Genomic DNA, 18067 nt, shown 5'->3' with positions numbered 1-18067 from the left:
CAGGCCAAGTTATCTTTTCTAACATCCTCAGAAAACCAAACCTTGACATAATAACCACTACGTGGACTCTTCGACTCTGAATAAGCACAACCCCAACCGAATGCGATGTCCTTATCAAAACCTACTTGGAATCATTTCGGTATCCATCAGCCGTTCCCGGAAAAGCAGAATCCGGTCGATTTTTACCGGGGCGCCATTTCCTCATCTTTTCTTTCTCCTGTGGCCCTTTCATTATCAGCTGCTTTCTCCCCAATCTCTTCCAACTCCGCCAACATGAATGCTCTCTCGGCAGACGAGATGGAACGCTTCCAGAAGCTTTCCAATAGCTACCAGCCGGAAGTCCAGGTATTTGGTTTCGATTATCCTGGACTGCAGCAATGGCTGACACCATGTCGACAGGGGCCCCTTGTCTCAACCAAACAGTCTAGTCACAGCATCGCCTTGGATTACTCGAATGCCGATCCAACTCTAGCTACGAAGACAAATGTAAGCTTTGGTAGCTTAGGCCTTCTATATTACTACAATGTGTCTTGCGTCTAACTTACTGCTTACAGGCGCTTGCTATCACCCATCCCGAATGCCGTATCATGAAAGGCGATGGGAATTGTGGTTGGAGAGGTATTGTCATCTTCATTTGATATTGAGGTATATCTCATGCTAATTCTATACAGCTGTGGCATTTGGCTATTTCGAGACCCTTTTCGCTCTCCGAGACACGCTCCGGATCGAGGCGGAGATTCGGAGAATGAAGTCTCTTACTACGCTTTTGGAACGGGTGGGCCTGTCGGATTCCATCTACGAGATCTTTGTCGATGCCACAGAAGATGTCCTCAGCCGAACACAGGCTGCTATCCAAAATGGCGCTCAAGACGAGTCTTTCCTTGTCGAGGCTTTTAATGAGGGTTACTGCTCTGATGCTATCATTACCCACTTCCGAGTAAGTTTTTCCCTTTGGATGATTCTTGCTCTCCAATTTTCTTGTTACTGTACGTAAACTGATTGTCTCGCCTTGCAGATTTTGACTAGTGCGTGGATGAAGCTCAACCCGAACCGGTACCAGGCTTTCCTTCCTATGCCACTGAACCAGTACTGCAGCTCGCGGATCGACCCGGTGAAGACCGAAATCGACGAAGTTGGCCTCCAGGCACTGATTGACGGCGTGATCGAAGGCTCCGGATTTGGCGTCGAAATTCTTTATCTCGACCGAAGTGAAGGCGACGTTGTGACACCCCACCAACTATCCTCTAATAGTCCCAATGGTGCAACAATCCGCCTCCTATACCGACCGTGAGTTAATTTAGCAGTTAACAAGTGTTGTACCGATTTAACATTCCACACAGAGGCCATTATGATCTCCTTTACCCAGTCGAAGCTTTGAATATGGCGCCCATAGTCAACCTCCAATACGGAATGACGTCCGACTACTCCTCCTGGGATCAAGCTGCTCTCGGGTTCGACGTTAATTCAAGCTTAATGGCCATTCCCAATCTGATGCAGGACACATCCTTTGGGATGGGCGCTCCTATGTCTCCAATGCCTTCCGTCTCGCCAACCCCCGCTAGTCCATTCCGAATGTCCCCACAACAAGACATGTACCAATCGCCTATGCCGACCCATGCACCCATTCCGTCGATTCCTGTCTCTCCTCCCCCTCAACTCCCTCCACCATCCTCCGCCCCACCACCGATGACTTCGTTGCCTAGTCGGTCATCAGACGGCCCGCAGATACGCCTGAATCCATTGGTGATGAAACCCAATCTCAGTCGCTCGTTGCCAGTCACGACGCCTTTCAAAAAGTGAGTTTTGTCGAAGTTATCCATAATACAATCGGTGTCGTTATTGACTTTTCTCTCTTAGCTCCCCGTATAACCAAGCCCATTTCCAGAATTCCGACTTTGAACCCATCCATTGGGAACCGCATGAACGAAGATAAAAAATTCGGGCATTCGTACATGACAAGAGCCATGGATCTCGTTTCCTTTCTCATTTCTTTTTCATAATGACCATCTTGGGTTAATTGGCTCGGCTCGTATCATGGTTTTGTCAAGCAGACTAGGTCAGCACATGTCTCTTTCGACCTCTTCCCTTTCGGGTCTAGGGATCGACTTCGTTCACATTTTCCCTCTTTCTTACCCCCTTCATCTTCCTCTACCTCTTCTCTCTTCTCAATGATTGTCCTCTTTAGCGTGGTGCAGCGCGTTGCATGGTACGAGCGTTCTCGCCCAGATTGTTTCTTTTCCATCGTTTTCAACCTCGGGGTCTTTTTTATTCTCTTTTCTTCTTCTCTTCATTTTTTTAGGGCTCTGGAACTGCAAGAAATGCATTACTATTGAACCATACCTATATTTAGATATACGAGCAGAATGTAAGGTTGCTAGTCGGGATACTAACTTCTATAGACTTTGTAGGTGTCCTTTTTTTCTACCCAATAGAATATTCCATAGATAGTGGAATATGACCTAGCCCAATTCTCTAGTCTTCATTCTAGTTCCCCATAGGATCCTTTCTTGGGCTCTTGGTTATTGGTACTGAGCGTCCAAACTCCTTCCTTTCATTTCCACACACAAAAAAACCTCCATCTTAGCAATACAATAACAAAACCGAACCGAGTGTCTGCTTCGATACCTTAAAACTACTCCATCGGGCATCCATTAACGTCCAACATTCAAGCAGGGAGTATCGCCGATCCAGACCTCGGAATCAAGCCGTCGACTTTTTCATTTACAATGTGGAGTCATTGATGGCCCCATATACACTTGATATTGAGAGGATTATCATCCCTGCTTCTCTGCTTCCTGATCTTCGGACCTCTCCCTCCTTTCGACACCGCCACATTAATAATGATGGGGGTTCACCCTGGTTCAATATTCTCGATGAAACTGATGCAAAGGCTACATGGAAATCGTTATGTCGACGTGTTCGATGTCAATCTCTTCCGCGATATTCCGGGAATCCTGGTACTTTGGTATTGTGCATGGGATAGGATCGTCACGCTCATTTCGGGTAGAGAGCTTGATGGGTGGATATCTTCCATATAGCCCCGGAGCCTTGCAGGACCCGGACTTTTATTTGATTGGATATCTTTTATTCAGGAATTTTTTAAATAATAAAGTACGTAAATGTGGATTTTATTTTATTTTTTCAAAAAGAAATTAAAAAAAGTACTTGATCGTCAAATTTAACATATGGAGATTCCTCGGGATGACGTCGGTCGAATGTGAATCAGTGTTCTAGAAGCCTGCAGGAGTCACTTCCCACTAAACAACCGATTCGGAAGTGCCCTAATCACCTGCCACAACACATAGAGAGTATCACTCCTTGCAGAACTAGCATATGCCGCCGGACGGGAAGGGATGTCTGCAGCGACGAGGATCGTATTCACCAGAGCGGCAGGGTAATGTTCACGCAGGTACCCAGCAACCAGGTCGTGTCCGTTTGTAATTCCGCCTAGAGACCAGTCTCAGCATGTACATCCACATCCAATTTGAACCAAGCACGACCCCTAATACCTCAAAAGCTAAAAAAAAAAAAAGAACATGAAAAAAAAACATGAAAAAAAACCTACCACTAGTCCACAAATTTCCATCCCTAGCAACCCTAACCGAATCATCCCATATCTTCGCCTCTGGAAATCTCCTCCTCATCTCAGGAATCAACAACCGCGGCGCCGTAACTTCCCTCCCCTTCACAATCCCTGCGTACCCGATAATAAATGCTCCGGTGCAGATACTCAAGATCGGCGTGTCGGCTGCGAAATGCGCGCGCACAAAGTCGAGATATTCTTCTGCTGGCGGCATAGCTTTCGGCGGGGGACCGGGGATTAGCAGGATATCCAACTTTCCGGGGGAAACGGCAGAGTCTGTGAGTGAGTCGGTTAATTGGAGGGACATCTGCGAGGTCGTGTTGACTGTTTTGTTTGGTCCGTTGTGGGCGATGTAGTGGATCTCGCAGGGTCGGCCTAGGTCGATCAACGGTTGGGGGAGAGAGCATTCTTGGAGGTATTCCGGAGTTGTCATGTAGAGGAGGTCAACGGCGGATAGGTCGAGGAGTTGGACGGTTCCTACTAGGAGGACGCCGATTCGGAGGGGGGTGGACATAGTTGTATGTATGATTGTGGGGTGGATGGAGGGAAGGAAGGTAAGGTTGAGCTCAATCTTGAAGTTTGGGATCTGGAAGTTTGACTCCGGCAGAGCGGGAATTTATCACATCGCTCTGGGAAGGTCAGATGCCGATTTTCTGCACCTGATGCTCCTTGGGAAACCACTATCCAGCAGACGACATGCGTCTGGAGGTCCGGCTGCTCCTCTTTGGCACTGGATCTGGTGAATTGCACGGGTTTTGGCAGTCCCCTGGCAAATTTGCGCATAATAGCGCAAGTTGGAAATTTTTTTTTTTTTTTTTTTTTTTTTTTAAATACAGTGAAGATGGGTTTCACATGGGCAGCACAGAGTGGAAATTCACCGTTGCAATGGTCCCGATTGAGGTATTCGCACATAATGAGTTCATCTTGTGACCCATCCCAATGAGTTTAAAACAATGTTGGAAACCAATTCAATCGACATACTCAATATTCTAATGATATTGAAGCCGAAAATGAAGGTTTCGTCATATATCGGACTAAACCCGAACCCGAAACTAGAATTCCCACCTGACGCCGTTCCCCACCGGGCTTGGGGGGCTTCGGGATGACGCTACCGAACTTCTGTAGGGGTTTGGCTTTTATTGGAATTTGTCTCTGATAATAAGAAAGGTGTTTGCTAATATTTAGTAGATAAATATGGTGTTTATATCGTCCCCTAAGTTGTGTTTACTTCAAGAAATCGAAATATGTGACCCCTTGACAAGGTTTCCCCGCAATATCAAAAAATCTCCCCGACCTCGGGAGAGTCCACCCACCCCAAATTCGGGGAAAGCCTGTGCCCCAGTTTCGGCCCTTCCCCCCCTTTTTTTCCTTTTCAGTTTGTGCGGAGTAGACCACTCCGCTGATATTCATTCTATCAGATGTGCCTTGTGCCTTGTGCCTTGCTCTCAGCTCTCGGAGTACTGTGTTCCTGCTTCATCTATACCCCAGACGGAGCACTGTCTTCCTAGACGGCAGAGAGAACTTCTTATACGTAGCTTGGAAAGCATCTTTATATAAAGCCTAGCGAACAGGGGCAATATCCCTTCTCACCGGCTCAGAGAATACTGGCATATCATGGCTACTGTTGGAGATAACAACCCCAAGGGCGGCTTCGCGCTTGTCCTACAGAATCCCTTTCTCTGTGGTGTAGCATCGGTAAGTGTCTGCTCTTGCATAAGGTGTTTCTGTTGATTTATTGACCGTAGAACAGTTCTCGACCCTGGGTGGTCTGTTATTTGGCTATGATCAAGGCGTGATTAGCGGTGTTATCACCATGGAGTCCTTTGGAGCTCGATACCCTCGTGTCTTTTCTGAAAGTGGCTTCAAGGGTTGGTTCGTGTCAACACTATTGCTTGCAGCTTGGGCTGGTTCCTTGATCAATGGACCTATCGCCGATCGATTCGGCCGGAAGATGTCCATCAATTTGGCAGTAGTGGTCTTCGTTATTGGTTCCGTTATCCAATGTGCTGCTATGAATGTCCCGATGCTGTTCGCTGGTAGAGCTATTGCTGGTTTGGCCGTTGGTCAACTGACCATGGTCGTGCCTCTGTATATTTCTGAGGTTTCTATTCCGGAGATTCGCGGGGGACTGGTGGTTCTACAGCAATGTAAGCTGTTCTCTAAAGTTGAGATATAACAGGTCGACTAATTTGCGTTTAGTATCCGTCACTCTCGGAATCTTGTTCAGTTATTGGATCGACTATGGAACGAACTACATCGGCGGCACCAGATGTGCTCCTGATATCCCATACTCCGGTGGTACAATTTCAAAGCCTATCTTCGACCCTTACCATGATGTTCCTACCGGTGGCTGTACTGGGCAGTCCGAGGTGTCATGGCGCCTCCCCCTCGCCCTGCAGATCGTTCCAGCAGTCATCCTGGGTATTGGAATGCTGTTCTTCCCAGACTCGCCCCGTTGGTTGTTGATGAAGGAGCGTGATGATGATTCGCTGCACGCACTCTCAAGACTGCGCCGCCAGGATCGCGATAGTTCTGTTCTCCTTAATGAGTACCTTGAAATCAAGGCCTCCATTATGTTGGAAAATTCCTTTGCGAGGGACAATTTCCCTAACCTGTCTGGATTCAAGTTGCACGTTGCTCAGGTTTGTTATAAAATCCCCCCTATAATTCGACTTCGCTAACACACTTTGCGCTAACACACTTTGAAAGTACATGTCCTTCTTCACAACATGGTCCCGCTTTAGACGGTTGGCTATTGGCTGCATCGTGATGTTCTTCCAACAATTCATGGGTTGTAATGGTATATAACTTCCACTACACCTCGTCCATCTATATACAGTATCTAAGTCATATAGCCATGATCTACTACGCACCTACGATCTTCGCCCAGCTCGGCCTGGATGGCAACACCAGCTCCCTCCTTGCTACTGGCGTTTACGGCATCGTCAACTGTCTTAGCACCCTTCCCGCTCTCTTCTTTATCGATAAAGTTGGTCGTCGACCTCTTCTCATGGCAGGCGCCGCGGGAACTTGCATCTCGCTGGTGGTGGTTGGCGGCATCCTGGGTGGCTTTGGTTCCTCGCTAGTGAGCAACAAATCCGCTGGTTGGGCTGGTATTGCCTTTATCTACATCTACGATATCAACTTCTCCTATTCATTCGGTAAGATCATGTTTTATACATTTTTTCTGCATTTATTCTCCAGCAACCAACTAACAAATTTTTCGCTATCAGCCCCTATCGGTTGGGTTCTACCTTCAGAGATCTTCAACCTCTCCATTAGATCCAAGGCCATCTCCATCACAACCTCGGCAACATGGATGTGCAACTTGTAAGTGGCAGTGGTCCTAGTCAGGCTATTTTATTCGAATCTAACAAACTACATCTTGCAGTATCATTGGCCTTGTCACCCCCGATATGCTCGAGTCCATCACATGGGGCACATACATCTTCTTTGCTGCCTTCTGTCTTCTTGCCTTTGCGTTCACCTTCTTCTTCATCCCTGAAACTCGTGGAAAGGTACGTTAAGCAACCCTATATTCCAAAGTGGACTCACCATCCATGAAATATTGACCAGGCTAACTATTTTTTTAACAGACACTCGAAGATATGGATCTCATTTTCGGTGACACAGCCGCCCATGAGGAAAAAAAGCGCATAAAGCACATTGAAGCCGAGTTGCGCGGAACACCGATTGAAGAAGATGATCTTATCAAACCAGTCGATTCGCATGTGGAACAGGCATGAACGCCAAGGTGCAATGCAAAGAACTTACGACGCAAAGACCAACATTACGCGTATATGATAACTTATGGCATAGGGTGGCACACACTTTATATCAAATCCAACTGTAATAACTGTGTTCCACACAACCAGTGCGTAGAAAATTGAGTCTTTCTTCCTTCATTTGGTGGTTACCACACCAGCTATCTCGCTTTTAAGGCTATAGACTTCGTTATCCTGTACGAATTCAAGATCGTAGACTTAGGCTTACTTGAGGTAATTAAAACTAACATATACTAGGCTTATCTTACTAGCCTTCTTTTTTATACCGTTGTCTTGTGTGCTTGGCATTATGACTGTTCAGTAAATGGATCTTGGCCGAACCCATACTGCTGCATGAAGTGTACAACGTTCTTTGCAAATTTCTGTCTCTTTGTCTCAGTTGCAGCAATCTCGCCAAATAAAAGTTGTGTATCAGTGCCATCGTCAGAGAAAATTCAGCCGCCAGTATTAACATAAACAGAGATGTCCTCCTTGATGGACTTGACATTTATGGTGTCTTTGAACGGACTAGCAGGAGTTGCTGAGTCTATTGTAACAACCTGGCAAGTCAACGGATTAATGGAGCCAAAAGCAAAGTTGACACGTATTGGGGCAGCCAAAGGTAGATCTGTAGGGGTCATCTTGTGACAGCTCCTACGAGCCATCCAAGCCTCGTGGTATCCAATTACTCTCCTCTGTAGCATGCTAGTCGAAGAAATATCAATAGCTTGAATTACCTCATCTTTTATGCAGACTTTTATACTCTCATCTATGAAGGAGCTGCTTTGCCTGTTAGTTATAGCTATATATGCAGGGTGGATACACGTTGCCAAATCTAGCTAACAACCGTTTATTCTATTCTGTTTTCATCCTGGGGTAATAAGCGGAGTTTAGCACTAAATTATATTGAAACATGCATATATTCCAGTTTCGAATTTGACAAGGGTTCATTCCTCCATCTATCCACTTTTTAGCCCTAAAAAAGAATGCAAGGCTCATGAAAAACCGCTTGAGCACCATACCATACCCGATTAAGCGGCAAATACTCCACCTAGAGTATTGCTTTCTGTAGACTAACGGACTTTCGGATCTCGCCGAACGTCCCATGTAGAGAGAAATCTAAATTTTCGAAGACCCATTCGAAATTTCCGCGTATTGAACTAGTTTCATGATTGCTCCGAGCACAAACTATACGCTGTTTTTTTTTTTAATTCACTTCATTGATAAGAGGCAGTTTCGGAAATGATTCGCTTTTTTTTCCTGCCTGTTTATTCCTGCCTTGTGATTTTTCTATCCGATAAATTGCATCTCTTTCTTTCATTGATACTCTCGGCTGGAAGGCCTCACGCTGGATCTAAATCTGTCGGGTAAAGGTATATCAATCTACCCCAATCTGTTTGGATGAGAGGAAACATGCAAATTCAATGTGTTGCCCTAGTGGCCTTGGTGATTGGCCAAAATTGCGGTTTTATCATTTTAGAAGAATCACAAACCTACGGCCTGAGGTGAATGCATTGTCGTACAGTCAGATTTCTGTCCATTTCGCTAGCAGCCTCTTCTGAAACTGGATACTTGTCCGGCAGAATAGTCAAAACTGTACATACTAGGACGAGCATTTACACATTGTACTACATAATGTAGGCAATGAAAAACGGTAACTAAGGCTTTCCTGCTACTATAGCGCACTGGCGGTAATACATCTTATCATCTTTGCTTCTAAGTGATGCTTGAAGCCTCATTTTCAATACTTAACACTTTGTCCTTCCTACCTCTCCCCTTGCTCTTCACCTGTCTCCCATGCTCCCTGGATTAAATTGATCCAGTCAAACCTCCAAACCTCGGACAGATACGATTTGGTTACAAAATGCTAAACAGGAGCATGGTGCCTATGACTAGAAATCTATTATTCAGACCCCAGACACTCATTTCTCGGTCCGGAACCTGAAAATCTCTACTCGACAGAGTGCGATTCCTCTTACTGGCATCAATCGGCCCTCACTGAAGCGCCGAGATTTTAAACAAGAATATTAAATCCAAAGGATGACATCAGATCATTCAGACATTCTTCATGTAAAAGCTATAGCGGCACTGGCCAGATTGAGGAGTAGGGGCCCGCCTGAAAACCCATCCAAACGGACACCTGAGCGTGAGTCCTCACACAACACCGCCGATTGCCTCAAGAAAGATTTGAACAAGGCTGGTTTCCAATCTTGGGGCTCTCCTATCTATTGATGCACATACCAGAGTGTTTCTGACTGGGCAGGGTTCTTTGTTGATGAAGAGTCGTTACAAAGTGTTCTCCAAACCTCTTGAGGACTGCTTCAATAAAAATGCTTTTGTAAATATGCTCAATGGGTGGTGGAAAGAAGAGTCACTTGACGGCCACGATCCCGAAGATTTAGAAGACGATGAGCTAGAGGCTGTACTTCAGGAGCTCAAAGGTTACGATCCTATCGAAGGATATACCGTGAAGGACGTTGGGTGGATTATCTCTTTTCTCAGCTGGGCGAGCTTGATGAATGGGATAGATATTACGTGCGTCCTTCTGGAATTTGTGACTACATTTAGTAGCCCTGAATACAATAGTCCAGCCAGCTGCCTAAATGAAACAGTAAGACTAGTTTAACGATGTAGTCAACCGTGAGATAACCCCGGTTAAATCCGTGATCTCTGTTATAAGAGTAAAATTAACTTCCCGCTTCTAATAATAGAAACTCTCCGAGCAGCACGCCCTAGGGATCCTATATACATGGGTATTTTTATGAATTTTTATCCAAAGAACTGGGTTGTATATTTTCAGATGACTGCTTCAACATATTTGAAGTATTCGCTAATACCCATACTTATATCACCATCTCCAAAAGAAATCCTTAACTTCCATTTTCCCATATACTCATCATCCTACAATGCAAGATACATACAGAAAAAAAAAAGAAATCAACGAAAGCATAGTCATTCATTCTTCATTCTGCGGGGGGGAAATTAACCCATTCAGAAAAGTCCATGCCACCCGTATTCATCTGCAAGTGCTGCTCAACTGGGAACAGGCTTCCAAATCCGGGATCACTGAAGAGCTGCTCGGGGAACGGCATCATGTTAGGCAGTGGTTGCTGGGGCATGTGCTGGTGCTGGTGTTGCTGGGGGTTGAGCTGGTCTCCGTCGGTTGGGAGTCCCTGTGGCACTGGGTGCGTGGGTGGGCCGAGGAGTCGGTTGATAACTTCGAAACAGCGGGTTGCGAAGCGGTTTGTGCCGAGGGAGGGGTGGGTTAGAAGTGATTTTGTGGTTTCAATATCCTGGAGCCAGGAGGCGGCTTCGGGGTTTGAGGGGTCGGTCATCAGGAAGACTATGGGGATGAGACCTGCTTGGAAGAGGAAGTAGCTTTTTTTTAATGTGAGATGTCATTCTTGTAGAGTATTGGATATGGGGAAATACGTACAGCATATACCATGCCCCAAGTCTGGTACACATATAGTTCGCCATGTACTCCGAAATGGAAGAGATGGTCAGACGCGCGTTCTCGAGACAGCGCAATCGACACTCCGTCTCGAAGGGATCTTCAGACCCTGCATCCGGGGTGCCTGGGCCGCTGCCGGTAAGTGGGGCCCAGCGTCTAGCGGCCCAGCGGAGTAGGATTGGTCTGTAGATCAGAATGGTGAGGTTCCAGTTTCGCCATAACAGGCGGTTGCGCACGAGTGCGAGAGAGTCCGGGTCTGGATGGGTTGGCTGCATGGAGAGAGGCAACTGCGGGAGTTGGAGGTAGGACGGAAGACTGTTGTACCATTCTTCGATGGGTTTTTGCAGGTTCAGTGTGTCTTCTGGGGTGAGGCTGGGGCTTGAAATGAGGCGTTGGTAGACGCTGTTGGTAAGGAGGTGGAAGCTAGCCTGGGCAATTAAGCCAGAATAGATTGTTGGGCCGGGTGATTCGGCCGGCAAAGTTGTTGTTGTGGGGGTCAATGCCTGTAATTTATTAGTTACAGCTGCTTTTTTTACGTTTTATATTAGTTGTAAGTACCTCTTCGTGGATATTTCGAACCTGCTTCGCATCCATGACACTGTCCTCTGGGAGGAGGATCGGTCTTCCAAATGTTTTGGCTGCGCCGCTGTCGAAGATGAAAACTCCCCACCACAATCTTCTGCGGATTTCTCTTTGTAGGAGACTGATCTTCCAGCCAGGAAACTCCTTGTGAAGACCCAAGCTCATGGCCATTCGAACTGCTAGACCAAGGTAGTTCCATCCGGTGTTGGGCTTGTTCCGTTTCTGTGCATAGTTGCTCAATAACAATAATCCTTGGACCAATGTCAAATTGCCAGTCTCAAACACAGATGCCTGCTGCAAGTATCCTCTGGCTTCTTGGTAGAATGTGATGTCGAGGTCTGAGCTGTCATCCCCGATACACCAGGCTCCAAGAGCTAATATCGTGTTTAAGAGGATATGCCAGGCGTTACCATGTGGGCGTAGAGATGGGTCGTTAAACTGCATCCGGAAGGTAGGCTCGTGAATAAATGGATAGCTGGTATGATAATTGAGGAAGAAAGCGTCGATGAACGCTTGTTCGATCAGTCCAGATGGGGCACTTTCCAGAAGCTGTGCTTTCAGGGGCACGCCTCCTGACCTTGCCGACCGCACAGGTATGTTTAGATCAAATCCATGATCAAAAAGTGCTCGTAATGGTACGACACTTGAAGACGCTCCTGTGATCTATGTGTCAGTATGGAAAACGACAAGCATAATCCATAATGGATATTGAACGGACTGACCAAAGTAGCCAGCTCCTTCGGGCTTAATAGACAGCGCAGCCATGCCGTCTGTCAAATCACCAAGCGTAATTTCTTTTTCGGCCCAATCAAAGCCATCGGCTTGCTGTGGGAGAGCTTCTGGTGCTGGCTCGGCCCGTTCTGGCTCATGTTTGGGGGTTGAGTGCCTGGAAGAGGACTTTGATGAAGGGGCCCTTGGGACCTCTGGGTTTTGCAAAAGTGAACGGAGTGTAGCATCCAGATCACCACCTGGGAAAAGCCTTCCCAGGGCTGTTTCAAATGAGTGTAGGCGATCTTCAACATAGGTTAAGTGTCTGAAGTGGTCAAGTTAGTCTTGTCTTCAAATACAAAACATGTTCGATTCTGGTCACTTACTGCCGAGTCAGAGGACTTCTGCTGACTTTGGGGCTGTATATACATTCTTTGTTCAGCTGTCGGCATTGCAGACAGACTGGTCGCTCTTTTGAGCACTATAAAACCCGGGTTAGATGAGGCAAGGCCTGCAAGCGTTTAATAAAGAAGCCACTTACTCTTGACTTGCGCAAGCGGCATTCGTCGCACTATTTGAACAGTCAGACTTCAACTCTGGCAGTTTATCCCTCAGCTATCATGCAAACGGATCAATACATACAGCAAATGAGTGAGAATCACGAGTGCTAGCCATCTTTATCGAGGTAAGTTGGATGTCTGGTATCTTGTATCCAATGCGCTATGATCATGCCATACAACGGCAGTCATCTGTATAAAAAGTTAGCTAATTAATGCATTTGATATAATGCACAGAAAATGCTTCGCAGGAAGACCCCCACACCGGGTATAATGTATAGCACACGAACAGGGTAGGGCTGGGATGCATATACACATAGCGGTGTGTAAGTTATCTCTAGAATGGAAAATGTACTCACGATCGGCACTAGAGCACAGCCTCTTGCAATGCGATGGATAAGATGCATCCATCGCTCCCCTCGATGGTGGGGAAACCGGTCAGGTGATCCGTGCAGAAAAATCATATTGGTGCCTCAGGCAGACACCTTTTTTATAACTTTAATCGCAGTCCTTGACTGTTTGGTATGTTATTTCAGGACTCTGATGTTGCGTTATTTGTAGTTTGACTTTTATTAACCGCATCAATTGGGATTTCGAAAGCATGGTGTGAACATTGAGCGGGAAGTATACAACAGGAACTATATATATTGTTTGGATAAATCCTTCTGACAACATTTAATCCGGAGATCTTGAGTAGGAAATAGCCGGAAACTGAAATATAGGTTGCCAATTATATTGTCTTGATACCCAAGAGAAGATAAACCGAGAAATAACAAGAGAAATCAAATCCCATGCAATATCATCTCGAAATCCTATGTCTTGGCATGGCTGGATACCGGAGGGGCCAATCACAAGCTGGAGACATTTTTTCTCGACATCATCTCCACGACTTGATCAGCAGCAACACTTCCAAACAAAGACTCAATAATTGGAGAAGAAAAGGTGGAATCTGACTTAGTCCTTCTTTAACCTGCCAGGAACAAAGGACGGCATTGATATCTGCATCGAGGCGCAATCATGCCCTCTCAACCCCCACTACCGCCCCTCCTTGCTCCATATGTATCAAATCTGCCCGACTCATCTCTGACGCTAGTCTCTTCTATACTTGGTGCGACTTCAAACTGGTTGGTCCTGAGATTTCTTCATGCTGCGCTGAGCTCGCCGAGCCCCAATGTGGCATTTGGCTCAGATGAGCTGCACAATGGCATCAAGAAGAAAGTGGTGCTGGTAAGCTTCATGCGGAGTTATGAGTTCTGGAGGACCGAGGCAAAGCGACTGGTAAGTTCAGCCAACAGATTGACTGATGTTTGAATTTGGAACATGCATTTGCGTTCCATTTCTTATATTACTCATGTATTGATACATACCTTGATCGAACATCATTAACCAGGTTTCTAGGGACTTGACCTTGCACGTCTGGCAGATAAGCAACAATTTGCATTCGTAGATGGCCTGTCTGAGCTGTTCTACGCACCGCAAGCCACAGCAACTCCTCCCAGTATCTCACCGGCTGGTCTGGGAAGCAGCCCACGCACAACGCTTCCAATGCGGTCTACACCTGGTGCCGTACCTGGAAGGTCACCACAGCCGGTGGCACCAACAGCCACAGGAGTTCGAGGAAATGTGACGCCGAAGCAGGCTGAACCTGGGATTGCAAAGAAGCTTCATTTCTCTGGCCGTGGTCTTGCCTCCCTTGATGCACTGGAGAAAGATATCCTATCAGTGATTGAACAGCAAAAGAGTTCAATGGAAGATGGTGATGAGGTTCTCCTCATTATAGACCAGCCTGACCTGCTCCTTGCTGCGACAGGTCCAAGTATGGGAATCGGAGCAACAGAGATGTCGGAGTGGATCACAGCGCTACAACAGGTAAGGCCTTACCACTTTCTGATAGGCAAAATCAAGGTTTACGGTTACGACAGGGCTGACTATTTGTTCGACAGCATGCACATGCTACGGTTTTGACGTTAGCTACGGATGCCCCATTAATACACAATGCATCTACATTGGGAGAGCAGCTGGCTACGCCAATAGAGACAGAACATGCAGCACTTGTCATTGGGCTGGCGCATCGGGCTTGGTCGGTCATGCAGCTCCGCACTTTGGATACTGGAGCCGCAAAAGATGTGAGCGGGGTACTGAGAATCAGCCGAGGTGGTGGGCTGAACACGAGTGAAGATGAGAGCCTGGAAGAGCGAGAGGCGTTGTACTTCATTCAACGGGATGGCGGTGTCAAGGTGTTTGGCCGTGGAGAATCATGAGTCGAGACTGTATACTATGGGTTAGATGTTCGCTAGAGCCACGAGCTTATTCGTAACAGCCATTGAATCATGTCCAATTCAAGTATCTGCGTCTTTTCAATCGAAGAGCCTCGTACTGAGTAGAACAGACCATGAAATGGTAGGAAGAGTCTTCACATTGTATCTGTCATGACATGGGATATTCGCCAGCCATAAACGAAAAAAAGGAAATTCATTCACGCTTTCCCAGGGTTTTTTTAATCCAGCTCTTTTCCGTAGAAAAGAGCCCCTCAACGAAACTTTTCCCATCGTCTCGCAAGTTCTACTTTGTCATCCTTGGCGTGGCAAAGAGAACCAACGTGATCGACAGTTGCACACACCAACAACTCCACGGGAAAACGATAAGAGTCCGGAACTGCCATTGCATTTCGAGTAATGCTATCCCGTAATGCTAATTCATGTCATGCCAGGATCCCTCCCCTCATTCCTATTCCAGCCTCTCCGATAACGAAAACGCGACGCCGAGCGGACGAAAAGGGAATCTAGTTGGTGACGGGGCCACGGGCACCCTTGGGGGTACCGGTCTGGAAGCCGTTAAGGAAGCGGCGGTGGACATCGCGCAGGGAGCGCATGCGGCCGGAGCCGGTGGTCTTGCGGCGCTTGGCCTTCTCACCCCAGTTGACTGTTCGAAAGAAAAAAAAATCCATGTAAGCCAGAGTTCTTGACTTGGTGCCCAAATTCCAAATAATGGCCACCATTCATATCACCAAAGTTCTCAGAAGGGGTATTTGCGTACACTTGCGGGTCTTGGCAGCAGGGTAGCCGCAGTTGGCACAAGTCGACTTCTGGATGTGGAAAGACCGCTTGCCTGTAGAGTCGTAGATATCACCGGTTAGCCCTTGTCCTTGCTAGGTTGTGTGGTTGTCTTCGCCGTAATCGCTAATTCCGTCTTTCGATGTAGAAATTTGCGACTGCGGGTCGGATGGGTGGGATCGTGAAAAATAGATGTAATACGTACCACAACGACGGCACAGAGTGTGCGTCTTGTTGTGGCGCTTTCCGAAGCTCGAGGTACCCTTAGCTGTGGCGGTTGTTAGTTTGAAGTTATTGGACGCTGCGGAGGATCGCGGTGCGATGTTTCGGCATCGGACGTACTCATCTTGAATTATGGAACTGTGGACGAGGATATATGTTAGTAAATTGACGGGGGTGAAGTGAGCACTGGTGAAGGGACCAGCATGCGGACGTACCTGGCAATTCCGTTGAAGGGGCTGGTTGTCGGGTCGTCGTCGCTAAGCGTCTCGAAACTTGCCCAAGATCTGGCGATTGTGCTCTAAGCGAGTGCGTTAGTCAATCACGTGGACCCATCAGGGCTTTCCTGGATCCCGTGACCGACTAACCCTCATTGGATTTAGATGGTCTGTGCTGATACAAAATCACGTGACTCAATTTCGTCTTGGAAAGCCAACCAATTACAGAGTTGTATGCATCCATCATTGATTCGTATTCAGTTTATTTCATTTATGCATATTATCTTGAGGTGGGGGATTTACAACTACACCAGAAAGAGGTGTTTAAAAGATACTGGGTTGTGCATTTGTTTACTGTTTAAGCAGCATATCAAGAGGGTATTTTAGTACATCCGAACGCCCATGCAAGTAGTATATGTAGAACATCATCAGAATCAATCTTTCCCTAAAAACTTCGCCATAGGATCCTCAGCAGCCAACCGGCTCCGCTTGTATGACTCATATTCCTCCTCTGTGACGCCTGACTTCAATTCTTCCAGCGTCCGCTTTTTCCCATTGGTATTTGAATCTTGCTCTTGATCCTTGCCGTCGGCTTGCTCAGACTCGCGAGCGGGATCCGCATTTCCAGCGTTCTCGGAAACCTGGTCATTGTCGTCGGCTGCTCCAGTCATCAATAACATGTTGCCTTCTTCCTCAAAGGCCTTCTTTCCATCTTCCCCTGTACAGTAACTGTTCTTCACAGTGGAACAACAGCATGCATATCCCCATTTGAATTGGTACCACCAGCTGCCGAAGACCGAAGCATGATTGTTGACCATCACATCTTCCGGGTATTTGGATTTGGTTGCGTTCTTGGGCGCGCCTTTGATGGCACCGCTCTCGTCATATTCAATGAATCGCTCGTTTTCAACGACCATCGTCTCTCGCAGCGCACTTGGTTTCGAGTGCTCCCCACCACCGTATTTATCCAGGAGAGCTTTACGATGCGCCTCGCGCTTAGCTTCAGTATCAACCATCTCCTTCTTTCGGAGAACTTCTCCAGATGTCGGATTGGCTTGAATATGTAGTTGAGGGAGACCCTTCTCTTGTGACTCCCACGCATATTGCTGGGCTTTCTCGAACTCAGCAGCATCGCCCGAAGCACGGACGAAATTCTCCTCGGCAACAAGTGCAGCGGCTTGATCATCCTGTGCACCCATGTCCACCATTCGGCGTGTCTTCGGGTCGTATTTGGCGGAATCAAGGTCTAAGTTGAGCAGGTATTTGGCGGTATCTTCTCGAATACGTAGGTTGCGGGTTGCGGTACTCTGTTGTCGTCCCATGTCGGATTCTTCGGCGTACCGGATATCCGAATCGGGGGCTTCATCGCCATCTTCACCGGCTTGAAGTTTTTTGAGATTTGAATCATCCTTCGCCATTCGCTTGATGGCCTCCATCTCTTCATATTCTTCGACGACCTGGCGATATTCGGTGGCATCGTAGCCGTTCCACCTATCTCTTTTGGCGTCCCACCCCATATCGACCTTTTGGACAAGTTCGTCTGCCTGAATATCCTTTCCAGTCCATCTGGCGCCTTGCTTTCGGGGTCGACTCAGACACTCTTTGGTTTTGTGTGTCATCGCGCCGCAGTTTTCACATGCGCCTTTGCGGTATTTGGTGGCTGCTGGGCCCGCACGCTTTCCTCGATCATACCATTTTGTCTGATCAGGAATCGCCTTTTGGAGACGTTGATGTTCCAGGTAGTCGTTATTTGTCTCATCGTCGACGTAGAACGGCTTTTTCGAGATGAAGGATGGAATGTACTCGTTGGGCGTTTTTGACGCCACATCCGCAGGCTTTCGCGACATGACTGGTAGGTTCAATCGGGAAGGCACGAGCTTTAATTAGGAAAGAAAGGGAAGTAAGTGAGAAAGTAGATCGAGTCACCTG

The 18067-nt window shown here is 47.1% G+C and overlaps 8 protein-coding genes across 8 annotated transcripts; 3 read left to right on the top strand and 5 right to left on the bottom strand.

The window, feature by feature from the left end:
• Positions 1 to 105: 105 nt before the first annotated feature.
• On the top strand, positions 106 to 1992 carry N7537_009366 (OTU family ubiquitin thioesterase; the record flags this gene model as incomplete). The annotated part of the gene is made up of 7 exons (XM_056900420.1): positions 106 to 345; positions 400 to 486; positions 555 to 618; positions 672 to 937; positions 1016 to 1287; positions 1341 to 1796; positions 1858 to 1992. 7 exons carry the CDS (start codon positions 106 to 108, stop codon positions 1931 to 1933), a joined length of 1461 nt encoding a protein of 486 aa, XP_056749088.1. The 3' UTR covers positions 1934 to 1992.
• Positions 1993 to 3247: 1255 nt separating this feature from the next.
• On the bottom strand, positions 3248 to 4097 carry N7537_009365 (uncharacterized protein; the record flags this gene model as incomplete). Its single annotated transcript, XM_056900419.1, has 2 exons — positions 3248 to 3447; positions 3566 to 4097. The coding sequence occupies 2 exons, from the start codon at positions 4095 to 4097 to the stop codon at positions 3248 to 3250; spliced, it is 732 nt and encodes a 243-aa protein (XP_056749087.1).
• Positions 4098 to 5197: 1100 nt separating this feature from the next.
• Positions 5198 to 7329, top strand: N7537_009364 (sugar porter family MFS transporter; the record flags this gene model as incomplete). The annotated part of the gene is made up of 8 exons (XM_056900418.1): positions 5198 to 5278; positions 5334 to 5730; positions 5783 to 6225; positions 6293 to 6383; positions 6439 to 6744; positions 6817 to 6913; positions 6975 to 7101; positions 7180 to 7329. The coding sequence occupies 8 exons, from the start codon at positions 5198 to 5200 to the stop codon at positions 7327 to 7329; spliced, it is 1692 nt and encodes a 563-aa protein (XP_056749086.1).
• Positions 7330 to 7802: 473 nt separating this feature from the next.
• N7537_009363 (uncharacterized protein) lies at positions 7803 to 7988 on the bottom strand (the record flags this gene model as incomplete). Its single annotated transcript, XM_056900417.1, has 1 exon — positions 7803 to 7988. The coding sequence occupies one exon, from the start codon at positions 7986 to 7988 to the stop codon at positions 7803 to 7805; it is 186 nt and encodes a 61-aa protein (XP_056749085.1).
• A 2322-nt stretch (positions 7989 to 10310) lies between these two features.
• On the bottom strand, positions 10311 to 13031 carry N7537_009362 (putative C6 transcription factor (Gal4); the record flags this gene model as incomplete). Its single annotated transcript, XM_056900416.1, has 8 exons — positions 13008 to 13031; positions 12734 to 12840; positions 12633 to 12662; positions 12478 to 12572; positions 12106 to 12416; positions 11360 to 12039; positions 10784 to 11304; positions 10311 to 10725 (listed from the first exon to the last, which is right to left on the bottom strand). The coding sequence occupies exons 2-8, from the start codon at positions 12764 to 12766 to the stop codon at positions 10311 to 10313; spliced, it is 2085 nt and encodes a 694-aa protein (XP_056749084.1). The 5' UTR covers positions 12767 to 12840; positions 13008 to 13031.
• Positions 13032 to 13665: 634 nt separating this feature from the next.
• N7537_009361 (uncharacterized protein) lies at positions 13666 to 14909 on the top strand (the record flags this gene model as incomplete). Its single annotated transcript, XM_056900415.1, has 3 exons — positions 13666 to 13926; positions 14047 to 14517; positions 14592 to 14909. 3 exons carry the CDS (start codon positions 13666 to 13668, stop codon positions 14907 to 14909), a joined length of 1050 nt encoding a protein of 349 aa, XP_056749083.1.
• Positions 14910 to 15430: 521 nt separating this feature from the next.
• N7537_009360 (60S ribosomal eL37 domain-containing protein) lies at positions 15431 to 16294 on the bottom strand (the record flags this gene model as incomplete). Its single annotated transcript, XM_056900414.1, has 5 exons — positions 15431 to 15570; positions 15685 to 15756; positions 15907 to 16061; positions 16139 to 16221; positions 16289 to 16294. The coding sequence occupies 5 exons, from the start codon at positions 16292 to 16294 to the stop codon at positions 15431 to 15433; spliced, it is 456 nt and encodes a 151-aa protein (XP_056749082.1).
• Positions 16295 to 16572: 278 nt separating this feature from the next.
• Positions 16573 to 17985, bottom strand: slu7 (mRNA splicing protein SLU7; the record flags this gene model as incomplete). The annotated part of the gene is made up of 1 exon (XM_056900413.1): positions 16573 to 17985. The coding sequence occupies one exon, from the start codon at positions 17983 to 17985 to the stop codon at positions 16573 to 16575; it is 1413 nt and encodes a 470-aa protein (XP_056749081.1).
• Between the last annotated feature and the right edge of the window lie 82 nt (positions 17986 to 18067).

The sequence above is a fragment of the Penicillium hordei genome, assembly GCF_028827395.1.
Source record: "Penicillium hordei strain IBT 12815 chromosome Unknown utg000005l_segment0_segment0, whole genome shotgun sequence".
NCBI lineage: Eukaryota > Fungi > Ascomycota > Eurotiomycetes > Eurotiales > Aspergillaceae > Penicillium > Penicillium hordei.
The sequence above is the reverse complement of the archived record's forward strand: the minus strand, read 5'-3'. Positions and strand labels throughout refer to the sequence as shown.